Here is a 24,732-nt window from a genome sequence, read left to right as displayed (position 1 = left end):
TGCTGCCTGAAGATCTGCCTGGCTGGGTTCACAGCTGAGGACTTCTTTTAGGGAAGTCGATGAGCTGACAAACACTCGTACCCCCCCCCGGTAACTCCCTCTCTCCGTGCCGATTCTCTCTACGGCCCTAATAGCTTTCATCCCCCCCCCCCCATGATGTTGACTCTGGGAACACAGCGAGGTCCCTGGGTGAGGCCTTGCTGTGGTTCCGCAGCCTTGGACTCACTTGCTGCTGTGTAAATATATCCATTCCATTATGGAGGCCGCTCAAACATTTGTCTCGGCGGTTGGTTCCCCACCCCACCCCCCCGCCCGTATAATGCAAATTGCTGCAAGCTGTCGTGCTCGGAAAATGTTTTCTCATCACGCTTTCTCCGCCCCCCCCCTCACATAAATCACAGCTAAACGTTGCATTCAATGACTACAGACAGGCAATTTAGCCCCGGCTCCCCTCCGCCGTGCTGCGGGCCAACGGGTGGCTGCTTTGTTTTATGCCCCCCCCCCCTCTTAAATGGCGTCTGTCATCGTTGGTTGACGGCCGTTCGTCGGTGAGGAATCCAACTTTTAAATAAAGTTTTTTTCTTCTTCTTCGACCTCCTGCGTCTCTCGGCCATGGCCGAGCCGTGAGCTCATGCTACGCTACGTGCCGTGGTCGTTAGTGCATTCTTCTAACATTAAAGTGGGGGGGGGGGGGGGGGGTACAAAGCTCCCACGTTCTGCTCCTCAATGAGACCTGGAGAAGATTCCCTCAGGAAGATCATTGAGGAAAGACAACAGCTGCTCGTCTCCCACCTGCCTGCCAGGCTGCACAGAGGAACCCAGGACAGAACCTCCATCTCCACCTCCACCCAGGACAGAGCCACCTCCTCTCCCACCTCCACCCAGGACAGAACCACCTCCTCTCTGGAACAGGACCAGGGGTGGCTGCCTTGACTTGTATTAACCGCTGCTTAAAGGGACCCAGTTGACCGTGTGGTCTGGGTTTTGGCTGGATCTGGGTTTGCTGACAGTCGTCCTGGAGTTTAACTGGCCCCTAAAGCCCCTCCCCCTCTCCCCCCCCTCCCCCCACCACCCACTGAGGGATTTACAGGAGTCTGTCAGTGGGCCGATCACAGCCGAGCAACACCGCCCTGAAACCGTCGAGCCTGAAGAAGTGGAAGTCCTGCTGTGTCTGGGCCCGGTGGGTCAGAACCTGCGGTGCACCGCGGTGGAGTCAAGGCTTCTGTCGGTCAAACTGGGGTCAAACTGTGCGGTTCTTTAGGGCAGGGGTCGGTCACCAACATGTTGCCCACGGCCACCAGGTGGCGCCACCCAAAGGACCACAGGAGTCACCGGAGGCCTGTTCTAAAAATAGCTCATCCCAGTGAGCTAAAAAACTGCCACTAATCTACTGATGTTCTTTTGTAAATAACAATTGCATGACATGACAATATCCTAAAAATAAAATGCTTCAAAATATTTTCTTATACAGGAAGTCTAGAGAAGTTTAGCTGAACTGTGATTAATAGAAATAAAGCCTTGAATATTGACATCATCTTGTTGACTCAGTGTTGAGAATTAGTGAGTATTAACAATACTACTACTACTACTACTACTAATGATAATAATAATAATAACAATAACAATAACAAAAACAATAACAATAACAATAATAATAATAATAGTAATAATAATAATAACAATAATAATAATAATAATAGTAATAATAATAATAACAATAACAATAATAATAATAATAGTAATAATAATAATAACAATAATAGTAATAATAATAATAACAACAATAACAATAATAATAATAATAATAATAATAACAATAATAGTAATAATAACAATAACAACAATAATAGTAATAATAATAATAACAATAACAACAATAACAACAATAACAATAACAATAACAATAATAATAATAATAATAATAATAGTAACTAAAGGCTAAATGAGAAAAACTGTGTTGCCAACAGGAAAGAAATCCCATCATACTCACCAAACACCAAACTTTTGCGAGGTGCAGGCGAGGCAGCAGGAAGAGGAAAGACAGACAGAAAGAAATGGGAAAGTTTACGACAGACAGACTGGGCTTTGTTTTGGCAGGAGTTGCGTTTGTCTTAATTCCACATGGAAAAGCATTTGTTTGTGATTAAACGTCAGCTCCCAGGGCGGCGGGAGAGGAACCGTCTCAAATCACTCACTGGATCTCACAGGATCTCCCTGGATCTCACAGGATCTCCCTGGATCTCCCTGGATCTCACAGGATCTGCAGGAAACTGCACCACTCCACATTCTCCACCATTAGAACTCACCTTTGAAAAATTTGCAGGGAGGGTTTTTTTTTCTAATACAAGCACAACTGGATCATTTTCTAGTCAGGTGATCTTTGCTTTCCTCCAATGAGATGTTAGCAAGTGTTATCATTCTTTTGTTTTTGTGTTTATTAAAACAGATCCCTTGACTGAAAATGCCTCCAACCATCTCTAAAACAACATGCTTTTATGAACAAGCAGAGTAAATGATTATCCCACAGCCCTCCATGACATCACAAAGGGCATTTTGGTGCGAGTCAGAGAACCGACAGGTGGCCACTGGCAGACACAAAGTTGCTGCTGGGAAGAAAAAAAAAAAAAGCAAACACGGTGTGAGAGTGGAACCCTGAGCGACGCCAGTTGGGTTCCTGGGCTGCAGCGGGACGCAGGTTTAATGAGCGAGAACAGAGAGGCGGCAGACGGTGATTCAACACCGCACAGCTGGAGAGGCCGCGCTGCAAACTGTTTGTCTGCATGTGTTTGGAAACCACGGAGACTCAGCAAGACACGGTGGGAGCCGCAACAGCACAACGTTAATGGTTCCACTCACAGTGGCGGACCAGATCCGCTGCCATCCTCCCTGCCTGGTCTCCATGGTCTCTCTCTCTCCCTGGTCTTCCTGGTCTTCATCCCTGGTCTCTCTCCCTTCCTAGTCTCTTTCCCTAATCTCCCTGCCTGGTCTCCATGGTCTCCATCCCTGGTCCCCATGGTCTCCCTCTCCCTGGTCTTCCTGGTCTCCATCCCTGGTCTACCTGGTCTCCATCCCTGGTCCCCATGGTCTCCCTCTCCCTGGTCTTCCTGGTCTACCTCTCCCTGGTCTCTCTCCCTTCCTAGTCTCTTTCCCTAATCTCCCTACCTGGTCTCCCTGGTTTCAATCCCTAGTCTTCTAGGTCTTATTCCATGGTCTACCTCTTCCTGGTCTCTCTCCCTGGTCCCCCTGATCTCCTTCACTGTTCTCTTTTCCTCGTTCCTCTCTCTGGCCTCCTTGGTCTCTTTCCCTGGTCTCCCTGGTTTCAATCCCTAGTCTTCTTGGTCTCCTTCCATGGTCTATCTCTCCCTGGTCTCTATTCCCAATCACCATCCCTGTTCTCTTTCCCTGGTCTTCCTGGTCTGTCTCTCTGGTTTCCTTGGTCTCTTTTCTCTGGTCTCCGTCCCTTATATCTGGTCTTCCTCCCTGGTCCCCCTCTTTTGTCTCCCTCCCTGGTCTCCCTGGCTCCTGCTGCAGCAGCAGCAGTCGGGGCCGAGTCGCGGTTCCAGCAGAGGTCCATTAATCTCGCCGTGACCTCCTCCTCAACTGAGGCCGTCTGAAGCTACTTCATCCCCATTTGCCGTGCGGCTCCGCGGGCCGATAATTGGCAAAGCAAAACACAGATTAAACCCAATTTGGAGGGTTTTGACTTGAAGCTCTGCAGAGCTGAGCTGAGCTGGGCCGGGCCGGGTCGGGCCGGGCCTGAGGAGATTGAAGGGGGTCCGGTGGGGGGGGGGTTGGCGGCTCTCAGCTCCTCTGTGGCTGTCTGAGGCTGCGGGAGGCGCCGCAGAGCTGAAATCAAAGCAGCCTGTGCTCTGTGTTTGTGTTTGTCAGAGGGAAGAGGGCTGTGTGTGTGTGTGTGTGTGTGTGTGTAGAGAGAGAGAGCGTGCAACAGTGCACTTCTCCCAGCGTTGCCCCCCCCCCCTTCCCCTCCCGTCCCCTCCCCCGGCCCTAATGAGAACCAACCTCCAGCGTTCAAACTCCATTTGTCCCATTAACCTATTAGCTCAAAGTTTAATCGCAGGATGTCGTAAAATGATTGGCTGGATGAGTAATGACAATGTTTCGCCTCGCTAATGGCCAGAACAAAGCAAGGCAGAGGCCACGCCCACCAAAAGACGCTTGTTGTTTTTTTTTTGTCTTTCCTCGCGGCGAGTCTGGGCTGCAGATTTGGAGGGCCGACGCCACCCCTCCTTTTGTGTGTTTGGACCTGAGTGTAGCGCTTGGATACTTAGATGCTGTTGTGTTGTTGTGTTGTTGTGTGAGGGCACCGTGGCAGCAGGATGAGGCAGCGATGAAGTGGTTTCACGGCAGCAGACTCAGTTTGTTTGGGGAAGGAAACAGAAAAAAACGAAAGAAAAGATGGAACAGAAAGAAGGAGGAGGGGGAGTGAAGGAAGCAGCGGTGTGGCTAATGTGCTAGCGCACGTGTCAAACTCCAGGGCCCAGGTGAGTTAATCATCTTTGGCCCACGCGATGATATCTAATAATTATTAGTATCAATTATTGAAGGCCAAACCGCATATTGGATCAGTTTGAAAACGACTTTGCGGAAAAACGCCGACGTCGCAGCTGAGGGTTGTTCGCGAACTGCTGCTTCCGAACTCGGCGTGCTGCAGGTGTTCTTCTTCTTCTTCTTCTTCTTCTTCTTCTTCTTCTTCTTCTTCCGCATTCAGGGAGTAAACCTGCGCCGCCACACCAGGCCTGGTCAACCTTAGCGCCTGAAGCCCTGGGTTGGGGTTGAGACGGCCCTACAGGGACGTAAATTTAGGGTGACTGTAGGGCGATGGTAGGATGGCTGTAGGATGATGGTAGGATGATGGTAGGGTGATGGTAGGATGATGGTAGGGTGATGGTAGGGTGATGGCAGGGTGGCGGTAGGATGATGGTAGGATGATGGTAGGATGATGGTAGGGTGGCGGTAGGATGATGGTAGGATGATGGCAGGGTGGTGGTAGGATGATGGTAGGGTGATGGTAGGGTGATGGCAGGGTGGCGGTAGGATGATGGTAGGATGATGGTAGGATGATGGCAGGATGATGGTAGGATGAGGGTAGGGTGATGGTAGGATGAGGGTAGGATGATGGTAGGATGATGGCAGGGTGGTGGTAGGATGATGGTAGGATGATGGTAGGGTGATGGTAGGGTGATGGCAGGGTGGCGGTAGGATGATGGTAGGATGATGGTAGGATGATGGCAGGATGATGGTAGGATGATGGTAGGGTGATGGTAGGATGAGGGTAGGATGATGGTAGGATGATGGTAGGGTGACTGTAGGGTGATGTAGGATGACGGTAGGGTGACTGTAGGGTGACTGTAGGGTGGCGGTAGGGTGACGGTAGGGTGACTGTAGGGTGGCAGTAGGGTGACTGTAGGGTGACTGTAGGGTGACGGTAGGGTGACGGTAGGGTGGCAGTAGGGTGACTGTAGGGTGACGGTAGTGTGACGGTAGGATGACTGTAGGATGACTGTAGGGTGGCGGTAAGGTGACGGTAGGGTGACGGTAGGGTGGCAGTAGGGTGACTGTAGGGTGACGGTAGTGTGACGGTAGGATGACTGTAGGGTGACGGTAGGGTGGCGGTAGGGTGACGGTATGGTGGCAGTAGGGTGACTGTAGGGTGACGGTAGTGTGACGGTAGGATGACTGTAGGATGACTGTAGGGTGGCGGTAAGGTGACGGTAGGGTGACGGTAGGGTGGCAGTAGGGTGACTGTAGGGTGACTGTAGGGTGACGGTAGTGTGACGGTAGGATGACTGTAGGATGACTGTAGGGTGGCGGTAAGGTGACGGTAGGGTGACGGTAGGGTGGCAGTAGGGTGACTGTAGGGTGACGGTAGTGTGACGGTAGGATGACTGTAGGGTGACGGTAGGGTGGCGGTAGGGTGACGGTATGGTGGCAGTAGGGTGACTGTAGGGTGACGGTAGTGTGACGGTAGGATGACTGTAGGGTGACGGTAGGGTGACTGTAGGGTGGCAGTAGGGTGACTGTAGGGTGACTGTAGGGTGACGGTAGGGTGGCAGTAGGGTGACTGTAGGATGACGGTAGGGTGGCAGTAGGGTGACTGTAGGGTGACGGTAGGGTGGCGGTAGGGTGACTGTAGGGTGACGGTAGGGTGACGGTAGGGTGGCAGTAGGGTGACTGTAGGGTGACGGTAGTGTGACGGTAGGATGACGATAGGGTGACGGTAGGGTGGCGGTAGGGTGACGGTAGGGTGACTGTAGGGTGACGGTAGGGTGGCAGTAGGGTGACTGTAGGGTGACGGTAGGGTGGCGGTAGGGTGACTGTAGGATGACGGTAGGGTGGCAGTAGGGTGACTGTAGGGTGACGGTAGGGTGGCGGTAGGGTGACTGTAGGATGACGGTAGGGTGGCAGTAGGGTGACTGTAGGGTGACGGTAGGGTGGCGGTAGGGTGACTGTAGGATGACGGTAGGGTGGCAGTAGTGTGACTGTAAGTCACTCGGGAAAGTTGAGACGGTAGTGCAACTGTAGGTCAACGGTAGAGCCTGGGTTAGGGTTGAGACGGCCCTTCTAGCAGCAGCAGCAGCAGCAGCAGCAGCCTGATGGGAGGTGTGCAGGGCCGGCTGGTGCGCCTGCTGTGTCTTGGGTTACACCCTCATCAAAGGGGAGTGGAGGCTGAATGGAGGATGATGTGTTCGCTGCCTCTGCTGAGCCGAGGCATTTCCAGCTGGCGCCAGGGCCCAGGGAACCCACTGAGACACACAACAACACACAGACACACACAGGGATTCAGGTTCCCCCTCCCCCAACACCACCACCACCCCTCCACCTCCACCTCCACCTCCACCCCTCTCCTCTCCTCTCACTCCTCACCCAGATTCACTTCTAGCTTTTGGACTTTTTTCTGCTTTGGGCATGCACAATATTTTGGGTTCTGATGGCCCGGCTCTTTTCTTTCTTTCTTCTTCTTTCTTCTTCTTTCCAAGTCACAACAACAAACCTCGCTGGCCACGCCCCCTGCTGAGGACCCAGACAGGAAGATCTGCAGAAGGAGATCAGTGGCGGAAGAGAAAAACTAAAACTCAAGCTTCATTTCAAAGGTGCTGCTGCGTGAGAGGGTGGCGACCTCTGACCTCTGACCCTGGAGGTCCCTCCACGTGACGTTCGAGTGCCATCGGGGAGATTCCGGCGGTGCGTTCAGGGCCCTGGCCAATGAAAGGGCCGACTGGCCGTTTTCCAGCTGGGATCATCGACGCCGTAAAGCAGCAAAGTGGAGCTCGGCCGCCGCCGCCGCCGCTCGGCCCATTTTACACACTTTCCCCCCACGGCGTCCAATCCCAGGCCTCCCCGCCTCGGCCCTCGCTAAGGCATGGCATCTGTAAATGCCCAATAAATATTTTCTAGCACTTTATTCAGTTCCATGCCGGGGGGGCAAGCAGGTCACCAGGAACCCAGTGGGGAGGAAGAAAGAAGCAGAACCAAGCCAGAACCGAGCCTGAAGGGTAAACAAGGCTCCGTGTAGATTTAATGAAGGAGGCGGGACGCACTGCTCCGCCCCACACACACACACACACACGCACAAAAGCACACACGCACACACACACACAAACAACTACACGAGATGTGTGAAGTGCTCACACGCTCACAATAAGTTAATGATTTCATAATCACACACACACACACACACACACACACACACACACACACACCTTTAACAAGTAGAGACCCACACTAGCTTGAGGCCACACATTCCAGTGTGTGCAGCGACCGTGTGTGTGTGTGTGTGTGTGTGTGTGTGAACCGGATGCCGAGCGGCTGCAGGCGCAGAGGATGTGTTTTTTTTTTTGTTTTTTTTACCCAAAAGTGAGAAATAAAAAGATTTTTATACAATCAAACTTCTTGCAGCTCGTTTAGAAATGGGCCAGCGGTGTTGTCCCGATGACTGATTCCTCCTTAATAAAGTGATTTTGTGTCACTACTTGGTTTCATGGGTAATCCATTACTAATTGCATTACTAGTTACTTTAGTTAGAAAAGACCAAGTGGCGATTGCTCAGTGTTTTGGAATGAACTTTATTAACCCCGGAACCCGAACCCTAACTGCAAACATTGCCTCTGTCCTCAGGAACGAACGACTGTTTGCTCTCTGAACTGACTCATGCGGACCACCGGTACCTTTGGTTCTGGTGGATTCTGCACAGCCCGCAGTGTCACAACGTGACCGGCTGACTGACCGGTGGAAAATGCCGCGCTACGATTGGACGGAGGAGGAGACGGAGTCTTCAAAGAGAAAAGTAGAGCGACGACTCCGGACAGCAAGCAAACAGAAAAACACAAGCTAACGCAATTCCCGGGGAAATTTCACGGGACGATTTTTTTTTTTACGAGAATTTTAGAATTTAGAATTAGAATTTCATTAGAATTACATCCCGTGAGATTTCAGGAGCATTCTCGCCGAACGAGATTTCACCAGAATAACGACGCATGCGCTTCACACCATTCAATGGAAACACCTGCAAATCACAATTTTAAATTTTTCGGAAATCTCTCATTTATTGAGCGAAAAACTGTCGTGGAATTCCGCCAGACATGGAATGCACTTCTTGTCCTGCTTGGTCCAAGAACAAACAATCCTGGAAGGAAATCAGCCCCCTGCGAGGCCAGGAACCCCCCCCCCCTCCCTCCCTCCAGGGTTTGTGGCCCCGCCCCCAGCTAGGTGTTGGCTCCACCCTCCGACACCACCGTGGTTTTTGGTGTCCATCCAAACAAGTGGAAGGACTGGAAACTGATTGATAAATGCTGGGTTTTTTTTCTAGGATGGTGAAGACGAATGATTTGAGGCTTTTTGACCCTGTGGAGTCTGAGATGCAAACTAAAGACCTGACGCACACACACACACACACACACACAGAGAACCTCCAACCCTGTCCCCTCCTCTGGCTCCTCCCCCAGCTGCAGCTCTCGCTCGCTGCTCTCATCCCGCTTCTTCTCGCTGCTGATGCTGACGACGGGGCAGCCACGGCTGCTGCAGCTCCGGCTCTCCGCTCTCCTTCACCCGGCCCAGGTGGCCGAGGGCGGCGTACAGACCCCGACTGGTGGCACCTGGTAGCTGCTGCTGCTGCGGCTGTGAGTAGAACCTCTCCAGCGCTGGCCGAGTGCAGTGGTTGTGCTGTGATGACAACAAGGACAGCCGTCGTGGTTGTTTGGGTCATGGAAGAGGAACCGGACTGAAGCTTGCTTTAGAGGGTTGCATGATGGGTATGGGTGGGTTGCAAACAAGGGTCAGAACCCCCCCAGAGGGTTATGCTTTAACCAGCTCACTGGTCCAGTGGCAGGGTGCCGGCCCTGAGACTGCTAGGTTGTGGGTTCAAGTCCCCGGCCGGGTCAAGACCAAGGACTGGTGGTCCCCATCGCCTCCCTGCTTGGCCTCAGTATTCTCAGTATTCCATCCTTCCATCCTCACTCCCTCCATCCTCACTCCATCCTTACTCCCTCCATCCTCACTCCTCACTCCCTCCATCCTCCATCCTCACTCCATCCTTACTCCCTCCATCCTCCATTCTCACTCCATCCTTACTCCCTCCATCCTCACTCCTCACTCCCTCCATCCTCACTCCCTCCTCACTCCCTCCATCCTCACACCTCACTCCCTCCATCCTCACTCCCTCCCTCCTCCATCCTCACTCCTCTCTTTATGCCTCGCTAGCAGGAGAAACGCTGAGCGCTACTGTAACCAGCGAGAAACTTCAAAAGTCTTTGCCGGAAGCCCCCCCCCCCCCCCCCCCACTGTTAATAAGCCTTTAATTACCGTTTAGTCACACTCAGCCCTAATTAAAGACCCCTCTGATTCACAGACGGGTGTCCCAAACTCTGCCTGAGCTAAAAGCAGCCACTGTCGCCCTCCTTCCTCCCTCTCTCTCCCCCCTCCTTCCTCCCTCTCTCCCCCTCCCTCCTCCTCTCTCTCCCTCTCTCCTTCCTCCTTCCTCCCTCTCTCCCCCTCCTTCCTCCCTCTCTCCCTCTCCTCTTCCTCTCTGGCCCTGTGAGAACAGCCCTCTCTCTCCCTCTCTTCTTTCTCTCTCTCTCTCTCTCTCTCTCTCTCTCTCCCTCTCCCCCCTCCTTCCTCCCTCTCTCCCCCTCCTTCCTCCTCTCTCTCCCTCTCTCCTTCCTCCCTCTCTCCCTCTCCTCTTCCTCTCTGGCCCTGTGAGAACAGCCCTCTCTCTCCCTCTCTCTCCCTCCCTCTCTCCTCCCTCCTTCCTCCTCTCTCTCCCTCTCCTCTTCCTCTCTGGCCCTGTGAGAACAGCCCTCCCTCCACCTCCTCCCAGACTTGTTGAGCTAACGTGCATGGTGCTGCTGGCTGGCTTCACGGCGCCTGAAGGTGTTGTTGTGAGAGAATGAGTTTGATTTTTTTTTCCCTCCAGCTCCTGCTTTCAGAGAATCCTTCTGGAGTGAGAGGAGTGAGAGGAGTGAGAGGAGTGAGCGTGAGCGAGAGAGAGTGCCACGCCTCGCTGTGCTGGCTTCTTTCCACAAGGTTTCACAAAAACCTTGTGAAAGAATGCAAGGAACCCACAAGCCCAACACCCTCAACATTCAGGGTTGGACCCGGGTTCTCAGGGTCCAATCAGTGGGACTTTAACCATAGCAGTCTGCTGTGTGTCAGCACCGATTGTGCTTGGTTGTGTTTGTGCAGTGGTGCCTGCGGTGCCTGCGGTGCCTACCTGGAGGACGAAACCCTCTGGGCAGGTGAGCTGGTGGTACAACAGGGCCTTGGACAGGAGCAGCAGCAGCAGGCCGGTCAAGGAGGCCAGCATGGTGAGGATCAGGACCAGGATCTAAGCAGCCAGTCAGTGGAGAACATGTCAGCAACACAAGTCAACTGTCCCTGAAAGCACAGCAGCACCAGGCACTGGAGCAGCACCAGGCACTGGAGCAGAGCAGCACCAGGCACTGGAGTGGCCCCAGGCGCTGGAGCGGCAACAGGCGCTGGAGCAGCAACAGGTGCTGGAGCAGCAACAGGCACTGGAGCAACACCAAGCACTGGAGCAGCAACAGGCGCTGGAGCAGCAGCAGGCACTGGAGCAGCAACAGGTGCTGGAGCAGCACCAGGCACTGGACCAGGCCACGTGCCAGCGGGACCTGAAGACTAGAAGTCCTCGTGTTCTGGGACCAGACGGCCTGGCCGGTGTTGGAGGCGCTGACCCGCTGCTGCGCTACCTTGGCTCTGTCCGACCCGTGGCGGTGGCACTTGATGTCCAGCCGGCCCAGGCTCGGCCCGCTCTGCTGCCTCCTCTGGTTCTGCTGCTGGTACCGTGGTACTGAGGTCCTGACGAGGACCTGAGGAAGACAGCGGCAGATTGAAGGCACACGGGTTCAGTTTGGACGCTGTTTGTTGTGTCAGGACCTGGGGGGGCGGCAGCGGGAGGCGTGGCCAACCTGCCAAATCTGACACGCTGGCCACGCCTCCATAACGTCAGCTGATAAGACGCCTTATGCACGCCATCTTGTGCCACTTGTGAGAAAACACGACAAAGAAAAACACCTTCGTCTTGACAAAACAAACACAAAACTGTGCACATGGGTTTGGTTCCAGAGTTAGCTTTGGACCCACAGAGTAGAATACTAGAATAGAATACTAGAGTAGAATACTAGAATAATATAATAGAATACTAGAATAGAATACTAGAATAATATAATACTAGAATAGAATACTAGAATACTAGAATAAAAAAATAATATAATACTAGAATAGAATAACAGAATAGAATACTAGAATAGAATACTAGAATAGAATAATAGAATACTAGAATAGAATAGAATAACAGAATAGAATAATAGAATCAAATCTAGAATTGAATACTAGAATAGAATACTAGAATAGAATAGAAGGCCTCTATTAATCCCACAGTGGGGAGATGTGCAGAATGACAGTCACTTCAGAGTGCAAAGAGATGGGAAATGATATCAGTTCAAATAAATAAGCCAATAATAAAAACATATATATATTTGTAGGGTATAAAAGGAAGATATTTCCATCTTACGGCCCTCTTGTTGTCCACTAGCACCTCACAAAGACCACCATGCGTGGCGACTGGGTTCAGCAAAGACCTCGACACTGGGTCTCCAGCAGGAGGTTTTCAGACGCCTCACATTCTCCGAGTCCTGCCTCCCACTCTTCTATTGGCTCTTTACCTGGGAACGTGTCGGGCTAACAGGAAGTCCCGGGTGGCAAGACCGCTTCCTGGGACGGCCTCCATGCATCTTCCCTCCACCACCTGGAGGTGGTGCCGGCATCGCTTGAACCAGTGCCAGGGTTTCCCTCAGAGGAGGTCGCAGCAGTGTGTTTGATGCTGAGGAGGAGGGAAGTGCAGGACGCCGGCGTGGACCTGCAAGCTCGACCCGGACGACCCGGGTTCTCACCTTCTCTGCCAATGAGCGCTGCAGCTGGTCGACGTCCAGCGGCACGACGAGGGGCACGTTGTCAAAGCCGTGGTCCGCTGACGGCCGCTTCTCCGGCTTGTGGGACGCATCGCTGGCCAGCTTCACCATGGCTGCCTGTCGGGAGGAGACCTGAGGACCAGGACCAGGGACGGACGGATCAGTTCTGACTCGCTGAGGTTCGCTTCGTACCCGAATGTCAATTTGCGGGAACTATCCTGGTCTGAGCAGAAGCTCTGGTCTCCTGGTCCAGAGCAACGGTCTGAGTCCTGAGTCAGAACACGAGTCAGAACCAGGAGTCAGAACGGGAGTCAGAACAGGGGTCAGAACGGGGGTCAGAACGGGAGTCAGAACAGGAGTCTGAACGGGAGTCAGAACAGGGGTCAGAACGGGGGTCAGAACAGGGGTCAGAACCAGGAGTCAGAACCAGGAGTCAGAACAGGGGTCAGAACGGGGGTCAGAACAGGGGTCAGAACAGGAGTCAGAACCAGGAGTCAGAACAGGGGTCAGAACGGGGGTCAGAACGGGAGTCAGAACCAGGAGTCAGAACGGGGGTCAGAACAGGGGTCAGAACCAGGAGTCAGAACCAGGAGTCAGGAGCCCGGCACAGTGCTCGGGGTTGCGAGTGGGCGGTGGGCGGCTCATCGTGCTCATGCCACCACAGGTGGGAGTTGGGAAGCGCGGGCACCATGAATCATCTCCAAGCTGTCCCTCAGCCAATGAGCTGCGAGCGTTGACACGCCACAGGTGAAGGAACCGAAGCGAACCGAAGCGAACCTGGACGATTTGGCAGCTGGAGGGCCGAAGTCCTTCACGGCTCTGACGCTCCACCACGAACATGAAGCCACACTGAGGGCAGCCGCGTGCGTGCGTGCGTGCGTGCGCGTGCGGGGAGAGGCCGAGGATTGTGGCGCCGTGCCGCCCGCTCGTCACCGTCGCGCGATTCAATGTTTGTAACGAGCTGCGGGTGAAATCAGCGTCCAGCCGCAGCGGCGGGAGGAGAGAGGGGGGGGGGGGGGGGGGGCGGTTCCCCCTGACTTCCCTCTAATCATGAATCGCGTGCACTTGTCCGAAAGTTGCGCTAAAGCCTCGAGCACAATAATCGATCGGACGCAGACGTCAAAGTGGAAGCAAAAAAAAAAAAAACGAAAGAAAATATGCTGCACTTACTGTGTGTTCCGCGCGCTCTCTCTCTCTCTCCGGTGCATGGGACCGCAGCTCTCTGCTGCTCAGCGGCGGGACAACGAGCTGACGCTGTGGGGCCGCGCATTCTGACGTGGCTCGCAGGCGAATCCATATCCGGGGTTTTTATTTGTTTTTGTATTGTTTAAAAAAATAATAATAATAATAAAAAAAAAAAATGAAAAAAAAGTATTTAATTGTATTTATTTTTCTCTGTGAGGCTTCCTGGTGAGTCTCCGTCCCTGTAGAAGACGCCTTGTTTGATTTGTGTTGAAGTGCTGCTGATATAGAAACAGCAGTATGTAATAATAATAATAATAATAATAATAATAATAATAATAATAATAATAATAATCCCTGCGATGAACTGGCGACTTGTCCAGGGTGTCCCCTGCCTTCGCCCTAAGACAGCTGGGATAGGCTCCAGCAGACCCCCGTGACCCTGAGCTCGGGACTAAGCGGGTATGGAAAATGAATGAATGAATGAATAATAATAATAATAATAATAATAATAATAATAATAATAATAATAATAATAATAATAATCAGCTTTGACTCTTTGATCCTAGAAGGTGGATTTACTTCCTTGCTTCCTTAATATTTGGGCTTCTGCAGTGAGTCACAGTTAGCATAAAGTGCGTGTTGATGACCATGTCAGTGTTTTATTGTGTAGCGTGGTGCTTTATGACTTCATCAGCAAAAAAAAAAAAAATGTAATTCAATGAAATCACATTTAAAAGCAGAGATTTAAAGATTCCATACATTCAGATATTCTGTCTCTGTGAATGTTTCTTATTAAATGAATATTATTATTATTATTATTATTATTATTATTATTATTATCAACACTTTCTACAAGCCAACCTTGCCAGTAATTCAGCCGTTACATTGTTACATTTAACGGCTGTTATGAACAACAACTGTATTGCTTGACCGACACGACAGAGTGCAGATCAGTGTGTAGCAGCGGTGGGGAAAACCTCAGCGGGACAAAACGCCCTTCAGTTCACATCCCTCCTTGAAAAGCACTTTATCATTATTAATGTTATTAGAAATATTTGCTGACCTGCAATGTATGTGAATTAAAGGCAACGTGTCGCTGTGAGGCAGATACATTGAAAGTTGTGTGTGTGTGTGTGTGTGTGTGTGTGTGTGTGTGTGTGTGTGTGTGTGTGTGTGTGTGTGTCTCTTCATGTGCAGGAGCCCTGCTGGTTAAGCCTTATAAACTGTAGCGTTTGGGCTTTTAGCGAAGCGCTCGTCCGAACAAGCCCCGCCCCCCTCCGCCCCCCCGCCAACTCATCATTGGACCTACATTTATTATCTTGACCTCTGACCCTGCAGGGCCGAGTGGCTTCAAAGTGGCCGCTGGCTGCCCAGACAGAGGGAGGCGTCCTCCACAGGCACAGTGTGAGCAGCAGACTGCTGCCAGCCAAGAGGAGGGGGGGGGGGAGGGGGAGGAAGAGGAGGAGGACGAAGAGGAAGAGGAGGGGGAGGAAGAGGAGGAGGGGGGAAGGAAGAGGAGGAGGAGGAGGAGGAGGAGGAGGGGGAGGAAGAGGAGGAGGAGGGGGAGTGGGAAGAGGAAGAGGAGGAGGGGGAGGAAGAGGAGGAGGAGGGGGAGGAAGAGGAGGAGGAGGAAGAAGAAGAGGAAGAGGAGGAGGGGGAGGAGGAGGACGAAGAGGAGGAGGAGGAAGAGGAAGAGGAGGAGGGGGAGGAGGAGGAGGAAGAGGAGGAGGGGGAGGAGGAGGAGGAGGAGAAAGAGGAGGAGGAGGGGGAGGGGGAGGAAGAGGAGGAGGGGGAGGAAGAGGAGGAGGAGGGGGAGGAAGAGGAGGAGGAGGAATAAGAAGAGGAAGAGGAGGAGGGGGAGGAGGAGGGGGAGGAAGAGGAGGAGGAGGGGGAGGAGGAGGAGGAGGAAGAGGAAGAGGAGGAGGGGGAGGAGGAGGACGACGAAGAGGAGGAGGAGGAAGAGGAAGAAGAGGAAGAGGAGGAGGGGGAGGAAGAGGAGGAGGAGGAAGAAGAAGAGGAAGAGGAGGGGGAGGAAGAGGAGGGGGGGAGGAAGAGGAGGAGGAGGAGGAGGAGGAGGGGGAGGAAGAGGAGGAGGAGGGGGAAGAGGAAGAGGAGGAGGAGTGGGAAGAGGAAGAGGAGGAGGGGGAGGAAGAGGAGGAGGAGGGGGAGGAAGAGGAGGAGGAGGAAGAAGAAGAGGAAGAGGAGGAGGGGGAGGAGGAGGATGAAGAGGAGGAGGAGGAAGAGGAAGAGGAGAAGGGGGAGGAGGAGGAGGAGGAAGAGGGGGAGGAGGAAGAGGAGGAGGGGGAGGAGGAGGAGGAGGAGAAAGAGGAGGAGGAGGGGGAGGGGGAGGAAGAGGAGGAGGAGGGGGAGGAAGAGGAGGAGGAGGAAGAAGAAGAGGAAGAGGAGGAGGGGGAGGAGGAGGGGGAGGAAGAGGAGGAGGAGGTGGAGGAGGAAGAGGAGGAAGAGGAGGAGGGGGAAGAGGAGGAGGGGGAGGAAGAGGAGGAAGAGGAGGAGGGGGAAGAGGAAGAGGAGGAGGGGAAGGAAGAGGAGGAGGAGGAAGAAGAAGAGGAAGAGGAGGAGGGGGAGGAGGAGGACGAAGAGGAGGAGGAGGAAGAGGAAGAGGAGGAGGGGGAGGAGGAGGAGGAAGAGGAGGAGGAAGAGGAGGAGGAGGGGGAGGAAGAGGAGGAGGAGGAAGAGGAGGAGGGGGAGGAGGAGGGGGAGGAAGAGGAGGAGGAGGAAGAGGAGGGGAGGAGGAGGAGGGAGAGGAAGAGGGGGAGGAGGAGGAGGAGGAGGAGGAAGAGGAAGCGGAAGAGGAGGAGGGGGAGGAGGAGGACGACGAAGAGGAGGAGGAGGAAGAGGAAGAAGAGGAAGAGGAGGAGGGGGAGGAAGAGGAAGAGGAGGAGGGGGGGAGGAGGACAACGAAGAGGAAGAAGAGGAAGAGGAGGAGGAAGAGGAAGAGGAGGAGGAGGGGGAGGAAGAGGCGGAGGACAAACTGCACGAGCCGCTGCTCAGAGAAAACTTTTACTCCACTGTGGCTTTGAAATTTCCCATTGTTTGCTTTTTTTTTGTTGTCTTTTTCTCTCCCTGTGGGGCAGAGTGCCGACCACGTGGTGAAGTGACCAGGACGCACACACACGGCAGCTGCTGTTCACACAAACACTGCAGGCTCACTGCTTTCCCCCTCGCAGCGCTGCAGCCTCAAGTCTCCACTGCCGACTTCACTGCAGTGTCTTCTGCACTTTGGAGACGGACGAACAACGCTGGGCCGCATTGATGTGGTTAAATAAGAGTGCAGTGTCCGTACGTCCATGTCTGATCTGGAGTCGTACCCCCCACTGCACACACCTGCCTTCGGCTTCGCAGGAAGCAATGGAACCACGACGCGTTCCCACCGCAGTTTAAAAAAACGCTCTCAGCCAACATGGAAAAGCAAGTGGTGATGTCATCATTCTGGAAACATATCAATTCATTGACAAATGTTGTTGTTTTTTGGACATTTAAAACCAGTCGTTGTGTGTGTGAATGCTGTTCACATTTCTGCTTGACACTTCCAGCGCCCTTTATTTTCCCCAGCAGTGGGAATACTAACACGCTCATGCACACAAAATTGCATTTGTGTGTGTCGAGCCTGGATTGATGTGAAGCTGCATTGATTATTCCAACTTTACACCTGCCTGGACTTTTCCTGTTGAGGGGAACGAGCTTCGTTCCACCGGTGAGAGGTCAGCACAGAGCCAACACTTGCTCCAACAGTGCCCCCTAGCGTCTGTCTAGCCACATCACCACACAGCGCTGCCTCAGTCTCAACCACGCCTCTTTCCTGATGCAAACGAGGACATGAGCTGTAGTTTAGCGATCCACGATATGTGTTGTTGTTTTGTTTTTTTCCCCCCGCCAACCGTGACGACAACTTCCTGCTTTTCAAGGCCGATGCCGAACATATTTATGTTTATCAATTCTTAAATTTAGATTCGCCTGTAGTTTGTGTTGCACACCTGGAAGTAATAAAGAGTGGATTTAACAAATTGTACCTGTAGATATCGCAAATATTAACACAACAAAAACCAAGAACAGTTCTGTTTCCACAAATGCACACACATAGATACAGTACATATGTATATATATATATATATATATATATGTATATATATATACTAATGACAGACATCAAATTCAGTAACAAAGGCCTCTAGGATGGGGCCGCCACCCGTCCCGTTTTTCCCAGAATTGTTCTCTTTTTTCACCTCCTGTCCCGGGAAAAATAAAATCCCTCCCGGGACACAATTTGTCCTGTTTTTTTTAGGGAAAATGACATGGTCTACTCCCATAAAATACGCGATCGCCTCATATTTGGCAACTGAAAAACCTGTCCCGTATATTTCAGGGACGCCTCTCCGCCCCCCCCCACCCCCCAGTTTTCATATCGGAGCTATTGTTAATATCATCAGATTTATCGGTATGACGTCCTAATTCCTGATGTTGGCCCGATAAATATCAGCCCAATATTCATCGTGCAGCCTTGCTTTATTTTACTCTGGACAATAATCTGTCAACACCCAGGAAATGAAAAAAGTCCACCTTTTACGTATTTTGCGTGATGCAACATTTCATTCTAGCAACCGTGTGATGCTACAAAGGTCGGAGGTCACCACCACCACCACCACCACCACCTCTCCCAGGTTAGTGACAGCACCCCAGTCAAGTACCTCGGTACCTTGTCCTTCATAGCCGGCTGCTTTTAGACCACTTCCAGTTGCATGCGTGGCCGAGAAAAAAAATTCTTGGACTGGGAGAAAAGATGTCAGTAATTACATCAGTTGAAAACTTTTTTTTTTTTTTTTTTTTTTTTTCCGGGGAGGTGGGCGGTGGGGGGGTGTTTGATTTGTGATACCTGCAGGTGTTTTGTTGTTGGCTCCTCGGAGGGTGGTGCAGATTGGTGATATGTGTGAAAGTGCCACCAGGGGACGTGTTCACACTTCATAATGATGACACGCTAACTCACAAAAGGTGTTGATAAACAGCCATTAACAGCATCAACACATGATGCAAGCGTGTCCCCTCTGCACACGTGTGCCATGAATGCATGTGCAAAACAAAACAGAATGTTCTTGTTTATGAAAGGATGAGCAAACTGCAAGAACACTGTTACACAGGAAGTGCACGCCGGAGACCTCGGCTGATCTGTCCCCAAGGAGACCTCCTGGGTTTCTTCATTCGACGCACTGAAACAATGCTAGCGGTGAAAAGTGCAGTTCACCATCTGACATCTTTAGCACTTTTTCTACATATTATGATCAAATCTCACATTGTGTTTCCACAACAGCAGCAACGACAGGCGGCCTCGTGAGAGTTGGGGCCAATTCCAATTCCTCCCTCAACTCCTCAATCTCAACCCTTGCCCTTAACCCTCAATCTCAACCCTCGCCCTTAACCCTCAATCTCAACCCTCGCCCTTAACCCTCAATCTCAACCCTCGCCCTTAACTCCTCAATCTCAACCCTCGCACTTAACCCTCGCACTTAACTCCTCAATCTCAACCCTCGCCCTTAACCCTCAATCTCAACCCTCAATCTCAACCCTCAATCTCAACCCTCGCCCTTAACCCTCAATCTCAACCCTCGCCCTTAACCCTCAATCTCAACCCTCGCCCTTAACCCTCAATCTTTGGCCCTCAATCTTTGGCCCTCAAAAATAAGTGCAAGGGCTTAGAAATGGGACACCCCTTAAGTGCAGTTACGTCTTCAGACTGTGGGGGGCGGCCTTACGCCAAAGCTACGTCCAGTCTGTCAAGAAGAAGAAGAAGAAGACGACGAAGAAGAAGTCCTCCTTCGCTACACAACGAGGTGTACAAGTAACGTGAAGCCGTAAAGCATCGTAAAGTAAAAAAAATAAATCAATGTCACGCAACAACGATGTCAATAATCCATAAAAAAGTCTTAAACTAAGACAATAAAATGGTTTGGTGATATTTATATCTTTATTAACAAAGACAATACTTCCATTTGTAGCTCGCTTTTTTCATCACCATTTTTCGAAGATGTCTTGGCGAAAATACGCAATGCCTTCTGGGTAGCCCTGACTGCCAAGGGTGGTGCCGGAGAATCTCAATACTGAGGGAAATACAGCCCTGAAACTCCTCCCTCAACTGGACCTTCTGAGAATCGGGAAGCACTTGCACCTCACAGGAGCGCGCATTTCTGAGATTGAGGGTTGAGATTGAGGGTTGAGATTGAGGGTTGGGGGGGATTGGAATTCACCCTTAGTATCATCATTTTCAGCCTAATGTATCTTTGGACGGTTGGAGCTTGCTGGAATACCTAAAGAGCACCTTGACAGACACAGGGAGAATATGTAGAGGCTCCAACAGGTTCTCAGTCATCCAGGTCATCTTAAGGTACGGTTGAGTGAGGGCTACTGGACTTGGGGTGAATTCCAATTCCTCCCTTAACCCTCAATCTCAACCCTCAATCTCAACCCTCAATCTCAACTCTCAATCTCAGAAATGCGCGCTCCTGCGAGGTGCAAGTGCTTCCCGATTCTCAGAAGGTCCAGTTGAGGGAGGAGTTTCAGGGCTGTATTTCCCTCAGTATTGAGATTCTCCGGCACCACCCTTGGCAGTCAGGGCTACCCAGAAGGCATTGCGTATTTTCGCCAAGACATCTTCGAAAAATGGCGATGAAAAAAGCGAGCTCCAAATGGAAGTATTTTCTTAGTTAATAAAGATATAAATATTACCAAACCATTTTATTGTCTTAGTTTAAGACTTTTTTTTATGGATTATTGACATCGTTGTTGCGTGACATTGATTTTTTTTTTTACTTTACGATGCTTTACGGCTTCACGTTACTTGTACACCTTGTTGTGTAGCGACGGAGGACTTCTTCTTCTTCTCCTCCTCCTTCTTCTTCGTCGTTGTCGTCTTCTTGACAGACTGGACGGAGCTTTGGCGTAAGGCCGCCCCCCACAGTCTGAAGACGTAACTGCACTTAAGGGGTGTCCCATTTCTAAGCCCTTGCACTTATTTTTGAGGGCCAAAGATTGAGGGCCAAAGATTGAGGGTTAAGGGCGAGGATTGAGATTGAGGGTTAAGGGTGAGGGTTGAGATTGAGGGTTAAGGGCGAGGGTTAAGGGCGAGGGTTGAGATTGAGGGTTGAGATTGAGGGTTAAGGGCGAGGGTTGAGATTGAGGGTTAAGGGCGAGGGTTGAGACTGAGGGTTAAGGGGCGAGGGTTGAGATTGAGGGTTAAGGGCGAGGATTGAGATTGAGGGTTAAGGGCGAGGGTTGTGATTGAGGGTTAAGGGCGAGGGTTGAGATTGAGGGTTAAGGGCAAGGGTTGAGATTGAGGGTTAAGGGCGAGGGTTGTGATTGAGGGTTAAGGGCGAGGGTTGAGATTGAGGGTTAAGGGCAAGGGTTGAGATTGAGGGTTAAGGGCGAGGGTTAAGGGCGAGGGTTGAGATTGAGGGTTGAGATTGAGGGTTAAGGGCGAGGGTTGAGATTGAGGGTTAAGGGAGGAATTGGAATTGGCCCTAGATTGTCCAGAGGTTATGGTGTGAACATAGATAGCTGCTTATCTCTCTCTATGTGAGGCCCTGCGCTGAACCTAACTGGCAACCTACCCCAGGTGGACTCAAACTTTGCCCCAAGACAACTCGGACAGATTTTTAGCACCCTTGAGTTCAAAACAGCAGGTCACAGAAAATGTATGGATAGAACTAAATAACCAATGAGGGTTCGGTACCACAGGTAACAAACAACAAAGTTCACTAAGTGACATGTTGCATCATGTCATCAGGAAGAGGGAAGGTGGAAAATCAATGCAGAGAGGTAATAATTATTTGGGGAATTGAGAAATAGGATGACTCTGCTGCACGACTCTGTCTCATTCAGCTGCAGAGCAGGTGAGAACATTGTTGTGTAGAATGCACCTGACCACTGTATGATGGACAACCTGGGAGAAACCCAGCTCTGCTTCCCTCAGCTACACAACTTGTCCTGCAAACGACTGATTCGTCCTCACTCTGAGACCATCTTCTTCTACATACTGCTGTCCAGCATCTCCGTCCTGACCGTAGTCCTCAATCTGCTGGTCATCATCTCCATCTCCCACTTCAAGCAGCTCCACACCCCTACCAACCTGCTTCTCCTCTCCCTTGCTGTCTCTGACCTGCTGGTGGGGCTGCTAGTGATGCCTACAGAGACACTACGTTTTGTGGAGAGCTGCTGGATTCTGGGTGACCTCATGTGTGCACTGTCCTACATCGTCAGCTTCACGCTCACCTCGGCCTCTGTGGGCAACATGGTGCTCATATCCATCGACCGATATGTTGCTATCTGTTATCCTCTGCAGTATCCTGGCACCATCACTCGCAGTCGGGTCCAGTTTTGTGTGTGTCTGTGCTGGGCCTGCTCTTTCCTCTACAACGGTCTGTTTCTGAAAGACCATCTGGGGCACCCGGAAAAATACTACTCCTGTTTTGGGGAATGCATCCTGAAGTTTAATCATGTGTCTGGAACTGTTGATCTTGTCTTCATGTTTGTTGGGCCATGCTCGGCCATTCTTGTTCTGTACACCAGAGTGTTTTTCGTGGCAGTGTCTCAGGCTCGGGCCCTACGGTCTCACATTACTGTCATTCCTGTGGGTTCAGTTTCAGTCACAGCAAAGAGATCAGAGAAAAAAGCAGCTCGAACTCTGGGTATTGTCATTCTGGTCTTTCTGATGAGTTTCTGTCCGTATTACTACCCTTCTCTGGCAGGTCAGGACATCTCCATCAGTGCTTCATCTTGGGACATTTTGACTTGGATGTTGTATTTCAATTCTTGTCTGAACCCCATCATTTACGCTTTTTTCTATCCCTGGTTTAGAAGAGCTATAAAGCTCATTGTGACCTGGAGGATCAACAGACAAGCAAACATTCTTTAATGTGTATTCTGGATACTTTTCTCTGACAAGTTCCACCAGATTACTGAGGGCGAGATAAAGAATTTTAACTGCTGCTGCTTCGGTATCCATAGATAAAAAAAAAAAGCCAGGTTGAAATACACATTTTTTTCATTCTGATCGGGGCGACACGATGGTGTAGTGGTGCCGGTTCTCCCTGCGTCTGTGCAGCTTCTCTGGCTTCTTTCCACACCCCGCAACCCTGAGTGCACAAGGAGGCGGGTCGCAGAGGAAACGGATGGATGGATGTTTACATGTGACAAGAAGATCTATTCCAATCTGGTTCTTTCCTGTTCCCCTACATTTAATCAGAACAGCTGTGTTACAGCTGTAACGTGCACAGATGGATGAAAACACCTGATTTCCTCTTTGAGCAGTTCACCCTTTCTTCCTTCCCTCTGCTGTCCGAGCGTGCGCACCGTCAAAACAAGTTCTCCGCCGGAGACGAGTTCAGTTCAGTTCAGTTCAGTTCTGTTCTGTTCTGTTCTGTTCAGTTCTGCTCTGCTCTGCTCTGCTCTGCTCTGCTCTCAAGACAGAGCATTGTGCATAAAGAACGCAGCCTACCCGACTGCTGTGAAACTGAATGAAACCCAGCTGGGATGAGGCCCAGTTTATTGTGACTGAGGTGTCTCTACGTGGAGCATTTCTATTTGCTTTGGGCTTCTTCTCCCAATTCTAACTGCAACAATAGGCTCCACGTCAATCCAACTATTGACTTATTCTTGTTTTGGCTTCAGAACAAATTCCTAATTGTGACTAATAGCTTGTGGAAATGTCAGGGTTAGCTTTTGAAAGATGAAGTGAGTTATGGAGTAACAGCAAGGCAATCACTTTCCCTGTAGTTTACAATAAAATATTTGTCAAATGACTACGTGCCAAATGTAAGACTCTAAATATTAGACTGCCTCTGTGTTTTCTTGGACTGCAAACAAAACACAAAATGTTTTTTTTTTTTTTTTTTTTTTAAATGACTGTGTGTAAATGATAACATTAAAAACAGTTAGTTTTTCATGGTGTTTATGTTACCGCTTTCTTAAACAAGCGACTTGGATACAGACACATTTGAAATGCACAGTAAAACAATGGGCTGTTTTGCTCCCATTCATTCATAATCACGACTGCCCCTCTTGATGCATTATTTTAATACTGAAGCAGAATAATGAAGATCCTTGGAGCAGAACTCTTTTTGTGTGTTGGTGTCCTTCATTTCAGTGCTGACATGTAAAAACACAACAAAGGAAAACAACACTGGCTTTGGTTTGTGCTTAATATGTTATAGTATGTAAGTAAAGGTAATGTTATTAGGGTTTTGGTTGTCATATTAAAGTTTTTTTTTATATACTCAATTATCATTTTTCTGGTTATTATTAATATTGCTTTTGTTGTTATAAAAGTGTTGTTATAATTATAATAATTATTACTATTATTATTATTATTATTATTATTATTATTATTATTATTATTATTATTATTATTTTTGTTGTTGTATTACTGTCCTATTATTATTACCAGTAATATTACAAACAGTCTACATATGAATATACAGGAATATCTATCTGTATCTATATTATATATTATAAATATTTATATATTATATCTATATAGACTTATACAATCTCTCCAGTACTCGCACAGCTGAAGTCCAGCACTATTTTTTATTTATTTATTTATTTTATTTTATTTTTCACCAGAGTTGTCTTTTGTTTAGATTTTTCTTTGGTTGTTGTTTTTGTTGTTTTCCGCTTTCTGTTATCTAATCGTACATACTTAATTTAGTTCACAAGCTTGTATACTTATTTAAGTTGGGGGTAGGTACATGTAAGTTTTTACTTCATCCTACCCCTTTTCGAGCATGACCAATATTATTTTGATGTATATTTCACTGATGTTTGATTACTTATTCTATTATATATGTTTTTCTTTAAGTTTTCTTTCACATGTTTTGGGTTTTCTATCCCTTTTATTTTCTTATTACTTTTCATTTTCGAAATAAATAAATAAATCAAATCAAATATATATATAAGTAATATATAATTGTTTGGAGTAAACCAGTAAACATACACAGCACAATATTGGAAAAAAAGAAATCAGGTACGCTCGGCAAGAAAGCAAGAGAAACAGAGATTATGTTCATGGTGCAATGTATTAGACTGTTTATGTTAGTGA

At 49.9% G+C, this 24,732-nt stretch overlaps 3 protein-coding genes and 1 pseudogene across 3 annotated transcripts; 2 read left to right on the top strand and 2 right to left on the bottom strand.

Moving 5' to 3' along the window:
• The window catches only part of LOC142881795 (NLR family CARD domain-containing protein 3-like), a 67,987-nt pseudogene that overhangs the window by 2,713 nt on the left and 40,542 nt on the right, over nucleotides 1-24,732 (top strand).
• LOC142881809 (uncharacterized) lies at nucleotides 8,951-13,617 on the bottom strand. The gene is made up of 5 exons (XM_076016121.1): nucleotides 13,614-13,617; nucleotides 12,426-12,560; nucleotides 10,950-11,342; nucleotides 10,727-10,840; nucleotides 8,951-9,180 (listed from the first exon to the last, which is right to left on the bottom strand). Exons 2-5 carry the CDS (start codon nucleotides 12,552-12,554, stop codon nucleotides 8,986-8,988), a joined length of 831 nt encoding a protein of 276 aa, XP_075872236.1. The 5' UTR covers nucleotides 12,555-12,560; nucleotides 13,614-13,617; the 3' UTR covers nucleotides 8,951-8,985.
• LOC142881806 (uncharacterized) lies at nucleotides 15,188-16,441 on the bottom strand (the record flags this gene model as incomplete). The annotated part of the gene is made up of 1 exon (XM_076016118.1): nucleotides 15,188-16,441. A coding segment is annotated over one exon (1,254 nt), but the record flags the coding sequence as incomplete, so codon positions are not given.
• On the top strand, nucleotides 21,560-22,618 carry LOC142881808 (trace amine-associated receptor 13c-like). The gene has a single exon (XM_076016120.1). It carries the CDS (start codon nucleotides 21,565-21,567, stop codon nucleotides 22,546-22,548), a length of 984 nt encoding a protein of 327 aa, XP_075872235.1. The 5' UTR covers nucleotides 21,560-21,564; the 3' UTR covers nucleotides 22,549-22,618.

Source organism: Nelusetta ayraudi, unplaced genomic scaffold, assembly GCF_046127955.1.
Source record: "Nelusetta ayraudi isolate G7.1 ecotype Tasmania unplaced genomic scaffold, CSIRO-AGI_Nayr_v1 ptg000218l, whole genome shotgun sequence".
Classification (NCBI taxonomy): Eukaryota; Metazoa; Chordata; class Actinopteri; order Tetraodontiformes; family Monacanthidae; genus Nelusetta; species Nelusetta ayraudi.
The sequence above is the reverse complement of the archived record's forward strand: the minus strand, read 5'-3'. Positions and strand labels throughout refer to the sequence as shown.

What these genes read in the sequence shown, in the direction of transcription:
- LOC142881808 (XM_076016120.1), top strand. Translation starts at nt 21,565, where the DNA reads ATGATGGACAACCTGGGAGAAACCCAGCTCTGCTTCCCTCAGCTACAC.
- LOC142881809 (XM_076016121.1), bottom strand. Translation starts at nt 12,554, where the DNA reads ATGGTGAAGCTGGCCAGCGATGCGTCCCACAAGCCGGAGAAGCGGCCG. An exon ending in TGGGGCCACTCCAGTGCCTG is followed by an intron (nt 10,841 to 10,949) that starts GTGCTGCTCTGC and finishes CTGGCTGCTTAG; the next exon opens with ATCCTGGTCCTGATCCTCAC. An exon ending in CAGAGGGTTTCGTCCTCCAG is followed by an intron (nt 9,181 to 10,726) that starts GTAGGCACCGCA and finishes TTGTCATCACAG; the next exon opens with CACAACCACTGCACTCGGCC.